This window comes from Seriola dumerili, unplaced genomic scaffold (genome assembly GCF_002260705.1).
Source record: "Seriola dumerili isolate Sdu_G_001 unplaced genomic scaffold, Sdu_1.0 BDQW01001387.1, whole genome shotgun sequence".
Classification (NCBI taxonomy): domain Eukaryota; kingdom Metazoa; phylum Chordata; class Actinopteri; order Carangiformes; family Carangidae; genus Seriola; species Seriola dumerili.
Genome location: NW_019175642.1, coordinates 417,829 through 427,120, shown reverse-complemented (window position 1 = coordinate 427,120; position 9,292 = coordinate 417,829). Strand labels below are relative to the sequence as shown.

Here is a 9,292-nt window from a genome sequence, read left to right as displayed (position 1 = left end):
AAGCGTTATTATGCTCTAAATGGTTGAGGCTTTGTTTTATTCAGTTCTCATCCACAAATTGTATTATTTGAAATGTAACATAAAATGATCTTGTTATTGTGGCCACAGTGTGTCTGTTTCTGAAAATGTAATGTTGAGATTTTTGCCTGAAGTTGAACAAACACAAAGGCAAAATGTGTCACAGCTAAAAAAATAAAAATGGTCATATTGGTCAGCAATAAAATTAACAGGCCTGTTTTAAGGCCATTTTAACAATAAACTGACCACCACCCATTAATGGGCTAATAATAATAATAATAATAATAATTTTAATAACAATAATAATAGCCTAATATTAATGATATTATTAACAATAATAATGATAATATATTTTTAATAAAATTTCAATGGATTTTCTCAATATCAAAACATTTACACCTGCAAACAATGTTAAATCAGATAATCCGACAAAGTAATACAAAAAGTCAAAAGTTAAAAATGAGTGATGAGAATAAAATGTAAAAGGATGAGGAAAAATCAGTGTGAAGGTGCAGAGCTACGGAGGTGGGAGAGGAATCCAGTCAAAGAAAAGGAGTCGAGAAGAAAAACGCCGAGCCGCTCCACATAATAACCCCATTATAAGCCTCATCAATGATGTAATGAAAGCAAACAGTGTGAAAATTGCCTGTAAACAGTTGGATCTGAGTCTCCTGATGAATTCAGTGTCTCTTTTATCAAAGTGAGGATGAGCCAGAGAGGAGAGTAGAGGATGGGAGGGAGGGAGGGAAGGAGGGTGGGAGGCAGAGCGAGTGGGCGTGTAGGGAGGTCCACTTCCAGCTCTCCTCAGCCAATGAAGGCTTGTCACAGGGGACTCACGTGGACAAGGCGCTCTTAAAACCTAGCTCCTGACTTTTCCTCAAGTTCAATTTTTTGGGATTCCCTCCCACCCCATCACATCTCGTCCTTTTACTTGCCAGTTGTGACTATTTAACCCAGTTTACCTCTCCCTTTTTTCGCTTCTGCGGCGCGCATCATATCGTCCCGCGTCTTCCGCCTCTTCCTCTTTTGCTGCTTTCTTTTCCTGCCGCAGCTCTCGGACTCTTCACTCTCTCTGCTTCCTGTTTTTTTTTAAGGTTTTTGTTGTTGTGCTTAAAAGAATGCGAACAGTTTTCCTCTGACGCATGTGTGGCCACATGACGAGCTGCCCTGAACCTTTTCCTCCGCTGCTCTCTCAGGTCTGACGCGCCTGTACCTGTCCATGGTGCTGAAACGCATTTCCACGAAGAAGAACCGGCTCGCTGTTGCTCCAAAATCTCCAGAAATAGTCAATATTTCTGCGTCTTTTCGGGTTCTGCTGGTGAGATAATTTCGGCAGTAGCTGGCTCATCGTCCCGGTGAGGTTTGTGAACTCAAAGCAGAAGGAGTTGATCCTGAAGGAAGCGGAAAGAATCGATAGTGACTCCATCGATTTCAGGAGGACTCATCTTTTCAGACTTGACAAACACCAGAGAATCGGATGCATGGACGATTGCTGTAACGCAACTTAGACTGGAGATATTTTCTCTGTGAAGAACCAGTTGGGAAACTGGAAACAGTGGATGAATTCATTTTATTTGTAGCGTATCCAAAAACATATTTGTTGGTCCGGGGAGGGGGGTTTTTTCTCCTCTACTGGATCAACTGAGAATTCAACGTCCCCCCCCCTCCTCCCTAAAATAAAACTTGTCCTGAATACCAAATGGTAGTTTGAGGAGGCCGCGATCAAGACAATGGAGGCGTCCGCCAACGGGTCCAGTTTTGGCATCGACTCGCTGCTGTCCCACAGGCCGGGAAGTCCGGTGTCCAAGGGGGACAGCCTGGTGGGGGAGTGCCGCTCGCCTCTGGAGTTCAGCCCGAGATCAGACGTGGAGAGCGGCTGCTCGTCGCCTCCGTCGCCGAGGAGGGAGTGCGTGGAGGAGGTGGCCCAGAGGCAAGGTCACGGCGTCGGCCTGCCACCGCACCTCCAGCACGCGCAGATATCGGCGGGGTCGCAGCAGAGGACCGTGACCTCGTCGTTCCTCATCAGAGATATTCTTGCGGACTGTAAGCCTCTAGCCGCCTGCGCGCCCTACTCCAGCAATGGACAGCCGACTCAGGAGGCAGGGAGACTGGCCTCGAAGATAGCGGACGACTTTATGGAGAAAATCCACAGCAACTCGTCGTCAGACAGTGAATATAAAGGTAAGGACGGAGAACTGGTGTGTGTATATACAGTGAAGGAACTGCTCTGACCCGGAGATGAGATTGGAGGTGACACTGATTTGGCCTCCTGGTTTCAGACAGGACTTCTGGCTCATGTAGAAACACACTAATCATTTTGTGTGTAGTATATATCTTAGTTGTATGTGGAGCCCGTCTTTGACTTATTTTTAGACCTAAATTCCTACATTTTTGTATGTTGTTGAGCTGCTGAACAACTTTCGTCGTCTTGAAAAGAAATATTTAATTTGGACAAACCAAATAAACAAATAATAAATAAAACAAAATAAAATAACATAACATAATATAGCCTAAAACAATATAGCCTAAAATAATATAATATAAAAAAATATAATAAAACAAAATAAATAACATGCTTTACAAAGTATAATTTGAAAAAACAATAAAATCAGCCATGCTGTCCAAAGTATAATTTGAGAATTTTGCTTGGTGGGTAATAATAGAAAAAAAAGAAATAAGGATAAACATAATTAAATAAGTATTTTTTTAAGGTGTTTGGCGCTTTTCAGATTATTTTCTTCTAAAAATAATGTAAAAATAACATTTTGCAGTTCAGCTTTTTGAATAATTTGGGGAGAACGTGAAACACAGTAACAGAATGATTTTTTTCAATAATTTGATAGTAGTTACATTTCACTAGTAGCAGGCCGGAAACCATCGATGAGCAATAATTGCTGCTGCATCACGGTGTTACAAACATGAGACTTTTACCTGCACAGTAAGAAGCTCATGAGTTTATTTAAGTTATTACAGTCACTACTTTTAAAACTAACCACTGGCTGCATGTAAAGTATCAAGGAAGCATCTGTTGATGTCAGGGAGGTAAGAATGGGAGAGATGACAGGGTCGCCTCCAGATAAATACCATCAAGGGCCTCTCTGTTTCCAATCATGTCAGCCATAACACACGTCACCTCCATTGACAGTTTAATGAAGCAGTGCCTGTACAGAAGACACCGGTTTACGATGGAAAATACACAAATAAAAAAATAATCACATTTAATAGCTAAATAAAGAAAAATATTATTAACGCATTATACTAATAAGGATTATTATTATTATTATTATTAACTTTATCAGCCTGTTATTATATTCACTTATAGGCTAACCGTTTTCTTCTTCATTCACTTTTCTCGTTAAGTTACCAATACGGCCTCACGTCATCAATTTGCTCAACAAATTCCGGGTGTGCGCGCGCGTGCGTCCGCGCGCCCCCGCGTGTCACAGTGTGGATGGAGATGCTCATCGACGCGCTGATTGATTGAAGGAGCCGCGGGGCCCACAGAGCGCCTGTACGGTAGCTTTGATTTCCACGAATCCGCCTCCTATAATATTTCAGGGATTTGATGCAATTTGTCCCCGGCGCTAATCAGATTTGTAACCGCGCAAGGCCGCCCGGCTCTTGATTTCCACTCATTTCCACGGTCCTGTGAAGTTTCTCCGGTCGCGGTTGAAAGGCTCGTCCTTCCCTTGTGGCTCAATTAGGCGGATTATTGTGCTTCTTGAGACGACTCAACTATTCAACTACCAGGATCTCTCGCCTCGCTCGCCCCCCTCCTCTCCTTTTCTTTTCTTTTCTTTCTTTTCTTTTTTTTTAAGAGAATTGAAGGAGTGTATATCAATGCTCGCCCTGACATGACAACACGCAGAAAAAGAACAAAGAGTGCGGGTCTACTGACGGGAGAAATATCAGATTGGAAGTGCGAATATTGGAAAAGCTTTTCATATCAATTTAAGACCAAATCAAATAGCTCCATATCGCCTATAGGCGCTGTCTCTGACGCCGTGCTTCACTCTCTGCACTCATTTCTTCTCACATGTGCAGCATACACAGTTATAAAGCCCAACATGCTGTAAAAATCAGACATGTTATTTGAAAAAAACAAAACATTTTAACTATAATTGTTCTTTGTGTTTTTGTCACTCTATTTATCATCAAGCAAACTGTGCTTTGGGACCATTGGTAAGATGTTCAAACCAGTGATTTGAAATTTATTCCAAATAAAAATTAGAAAAAAAGTTTTTTTTTAAAGTGGTTTCCTCCACTTTTTAAAATTACATTTAAAAACAAAATTAAGCGCATTGTAGTTAAAAATGTGGCTAAATCACATCTCTTGAAATGGGGATACGTATTTTTTATTGTTATTATTTTAAATTTTGACAATCAGCCACTTAACCCTTTCATAGCACCTATCACGGGACGTGCTGCTCAAAGTGTTTCCAATTTTAAAAATACACGAAATGAAGTTATTAAAATTCAGTTTAGGCTTGATCCAACCAGAGTTCACTTCATATTTTACGACTTTCTCCTGAGTCAAACCCTTGATTAAAGTGAGCAGCTTCACACTGGTGAGTATCTACTGGGCCATAACATTTTCCGTTTTTAATCTATTTTTAATGCAGTTGACACTGATAGTTGCTTTAGAGGCTGCTGCTGCTGTTGCTGCTGCAGATTTGTTTCCGCGGCCGCTGCTTGTCCACACAAACATGGATGTAGCTTTACACTGTAGAGAGAGAGAGGCCTCCGCTCTGCTTTAACTCCTTCTCTTCTTTTTTGTCTCTCCCTTTCTCATCGTCTTCTCATCCTCCAGTGAAAGAGGAGGGGGACAGGGAGATCTCCAGCAGTAGAGACAGCCCTCAGGTCCGGCTCAAGAAGCCCAGGAAGGCCCGGACGGCCTTCACAGACCACCAGCTGGCCCAGCTGGAGCGCAGCTTCGAGCGGCAGAAGTACCTGAGCGTCCAGGACCGCATGGAGCTGGCGGCCTCCCTCAACCTCACCGACACGCAGGTCAAGACCTGGTACCAGAACCGGAGGTGAGGACACTGCTACTGTTTCTTGAGAGGGAGGGGGAGGAGGAGGGAAGGGGGGGGGGGGAATCTGGTTTCTCACGGCTGACTCATGAATGGATGGATCCATGGACGCCATGTTTTCCTTTCACCATCACCCTAAAGGTGGCACGAGTTCATTTAACCTATGAGTCACTGCCACCAGGACTGCAACTAACCATCCTATTAATTATTGATTCATCTGCCATTTGTTTTCTGGATTGACTGATTAATCGTTCGGTCAGAAATAGAGCAAAACATCAGAGTTTATCAGAGAGGTCCAACACCCAAAGAAATTCATTTAACTATCAGACAGTGGAAGAAGGTGACATTTATATTTTTAACTTAATTTATTTACAAAATATTTTCTGATTAATTTTTCTTTATTTGTTTCAGGTCAAACTTTTACTTTAAAATAACACACACCAAGGAGCAATTATTGATTGACAGCTGAGTAATTGATTTGATGCCTTAGCTAAGAGAAACTGTCATTGTCAAGTCATTGAAAGTTTTATTTTATTTATTTATTTACTTATTTTATTTTAGGCTATGTAGCTTATTTATTTTTCATTTTGGTAACTTTGATTTAATTTGATCTTTTTCTATTTAAAAAAAAAAACAGGGACATTTCTCATAATCAAGGCTGATCCCTTTTGTTGTTTTTGAGTTTTGATGCTTCTCAGTCCTGAGTTTATTTCTTTCGTGCTCAGCAGCTCCATGCAACCAGACTAATGGTAAAGTAGAATACAATGACCCTGCAAACAGTTCGCAAACCGAGGTGTCAACTTTTTGTAAATAAATAAAACTCTAACATGAACTGGTGGGACAAACCGTCTTCATCAATGTGAAAACATGTTTTCTGCAGTTTACGCTTGAATTACCTTCCGCATTTATTTGTCTGCAGCTTTGACTCTCCGGCAGCTAAATGACATAAATAAATATAAAAACACAACACTTTGGAGTATGAATAATGCATCGTTGCATGTGTGCATATCAATAATTCAAACAAACCACTATATCTACTCAATTATCTTTATTATGAATTATTCACCTGCATGGAGTGCATACTGGCAATCTAACAGACGTCCTTGGGTGTGAATACAAGTGGCAGGTTGGAGATTTTGGTGATTTAAAAAGAAAAAAAAACAGATGTAGGTTAGTCTGACTTCTAATTGGACCCCAGGTAAACAGATGGGAGTTATTTTAGTATGTCATATTCAAACACACATTTATAGATACTCATATGCTAAAGGCTAAAACTGCGTCTTTTATCGTCTCCAGGACAAAGTGGAAGAGGCAGACGGCGGTGGGACTCGAGCTGTTGGCGGAAGCTGGAAACTATTCTGCCCTGCAGAGGATGTTCCCGTCCCCGTACTTCTACCCGCAGAGCCTGGTGTCCAACCTGGACCCAGGAGCGGCCCTCTACCTATACAGAGGCCCCTCGGCGCCCCCGCCGGCCCTGCAGAGACCACTGGTCCCGCGGATCCTGCTGCACGGCCTGCAGGGGGGCAGCGAGCCGCCGCCTCCGCCGCCTCCTCTGCCCCCCATGTCCGGCGTGCTTCCCCGGCCGGCTCAGCAGCGGTGAGCCGGCCCCCTGCGCACAGTTTCTTGAACGCTGACCTTGGCAGCTTGGGACTCATTAGGAGAAATAAAACAAAGACGGAAAAAGATGAAAACGTGACGAAAAAGAGAAACATGAAAATAAAAAAAACTTCTCAGCCTTTACATGGTACAAACACCGAGAGAGGCTGAAGCCTGTGGACGGAGCTCTGTGACTGAAACTCAAACTGTCTGTGTGGAAGGATCTTTTTCTGTTTTTTGGGGGGGCATGAGCTTTATTTATACCTTATTTATTTTTCAACATGAATCAAAGTATTTAAGTTATGTATTTATTTGATCCCAGCTTCAGTATTTTCAGTGTTTTTCCCAACAACAGATAGAAATGTTGGTGGCACTTTGACCTACAGTTCAAAGCCGATTACACCCCCTATTATTATTATTATTATTATTATTATTATTATTGTTATTATCATCATCATCATCATCATCATCATCATCATTATTATGTGGACGTTCCTGGATGGTGGCAAAGGCGGAAACACAATATCCTTTCATGTAATTTGAATATAATGTAGTTAGGGGATCCAAAGGAACAATTCGTTTTTTTTTTCTTTTTTCTTTTCTTTGTAAATTTGTCATTGATTTTTCTTTACACGTGAAGAACAAGCTGATCAGCAGTCATAAACCTGTAAATAAGAATATTTTGCATTTTATTCGAAAGAGACTGATTTTAAAGAAACTTTTTTTTTTTTGGTTTGTTTGTTTGATCTATTAGTGCGTCTTTTTCAGACCACGGTGATCCAGTTTAACATAATAGGCTAGATTAGCCATCAGATAAATAAATCAATAAAAAAAATAAAAAACATATTGTCTGAGAAAGGATGGACTACCTGCCTGGACCCACGTGTGGGCACAAACACGAGAGTTATGGAAAGAAAGAAATCTATATAAAGTCTTTTTTCTTGTTCTTAGTTGAAGTTTTAGCGAAGTAAAAATGTCAAGTAATTTATAAAAAAGCAGTTTTCTCCTCGCAGAGGGGTGAACGGGGGGAGCCAGTCACCTCAGTGATGTTTCTTTTTTTATTTTTTCGATAAACAAACCGATTGGACTCGGTTCCACGTCCAGGTGTAACTGCCTGTCGATTTGCTATAGATGTATTTGAACAGACGTTGTGCATTACTTATGTTATTTCATATGACGCCGTGATAACCCTTAACTGTTATACTCTCCTTTGGTGAAAATGTATATTGCAGATATCAAACTTGTGGAGTGGTTCTTGTATATTTCCTGGATCGTTTTTAATTTTTTTTTAAATTTTTTTTTTATTTTATTTAATTTTTTTCTTTCCTCTAGCTTCCCCAAACTCTCTCTCCCCCATTTCGTGAAGTTCATTTTTTTTGTGAAATTCACAGCAAAAGTTGGACAGAAAAAGGGGGGATTTGATGTAAAAGAGAATTACTTTTATAAATGTGGAAATAAAAGTCTTTCATTTAATAACGTGGCTTCGTGAGTATGTGTGGAACAGAAAAGCCACGAGGCTTGTCAGGTGCAATCAACACGTGGGGTGCAGGTTATTGTGTAAAATGGATTTCTCCACTTAAAACCTGCAGGAGGTGGACGGAGTAGCAGCAACACCACGGTCTGTAATGAAACTAAATAGAACAGCTGTGATGCAGAGGAAGCGTCACTTTGTTGGGATTTGTTGATTCAGAATTGGAGCTGCAGTTTGTGGTTGCGTTGCATTATATTTTTGCGTTGTCATATTATTTTGAGCACCTGCTATGTGCATTATGCATGTGTCTTTAAACGGCTAATTTAACTCATAAAAATATGCATTAGGGTTGTCATTCGTTGAACCTGATTATAATGCAAAAAGGAAAAAAATAATAATTTGGCACAAAATGTAGAAAACGTAATGGTTTGACACCAAAATAAAAGCCTGTACCTCACCAAACCAACAGAAAAAAAGACCTTCATATTAAATACAGAATGATACATTTAAAGTATAAAGGCCTGTCTGATGTTTTTGAGGCAGAGGGCTCGACTGCCCACTGTTTAAAAGCATGAGTGTTTTTATTACAAAGTGATGTGAACACATGTCGGAGTCAATGAGCAAAGGTTGGAGAGCTGGGTGGTGCAGCTTTAATTAAACAACTTCACTTTTCTGGAAGCAGCTCGAAAATAAACACTATTTTAAGGGCCCGCGGGTTTCTATTAGAGGAAAACGTGTTTGAATGAATTTGAACATGTCTGTCACGCGGCTCTTCCTCCTCTGTTTGGTTTAGTGTGGTTGATTTAATTTGTTTAATGTTGAGATGAAAGCGTGATAAAAAAAAAAAAAAAAAGTTAATAAGAGTGTCACAGTGGAGCAAGAGCTTTAACATCCGTTTCCTTAACCTTTTCAAAAGAAGAGCGGAGATTTGGAGAGAGATTTTTTTTACAACTAACTTCAATTTGGACAAATGTTAATGTTATTCTGTTAATTACAAAAATATTGACTTGTCTTAGGCAACTGATTTGATTTGATTTCTGCGATTTATTTATTCATTTTTTCTTTTTGAGGATATAAATGTAGGAACCGTTTTGATTGAAGGGTACATGAGGGAAAAGTTTGATTAGAAATTGATAGCAAAGCGCGCACACCTCACGTAGTACACGCACCCCCACCA

At 40.5% G+C, this 9,292-nt stretch overlaps 1 protein-coding gene across 1 annotated transcript; it reads left to right on the top strand.

The window, feature by feature from the left end:
* Positions 1 to 918: 918 nt before the first annotated feature.
* On the top strand, positions 919 to 8,089 carry barhl1 (BarH like homeobox 1). Its single transcript, XM_022768015.1, has 3 exons — positions 919 to 2,199; positions 4,829 to 5,051; positions 6,345 to 8,089. Exons 1-3 carry the CDS (start codon positions 1,749 to 1,751, stop codon positions 6,646 to 6,648), a joined length of 978 nt encoding a protein of 325 aa, XP_022623736.1. The 5' UTR covers positions 919 to 1,748; the 3' UTR covers positions 6,649 to 8,089.
* Positions 8,090 to 9,292: the final 1,203 nt, after the last annotated feature.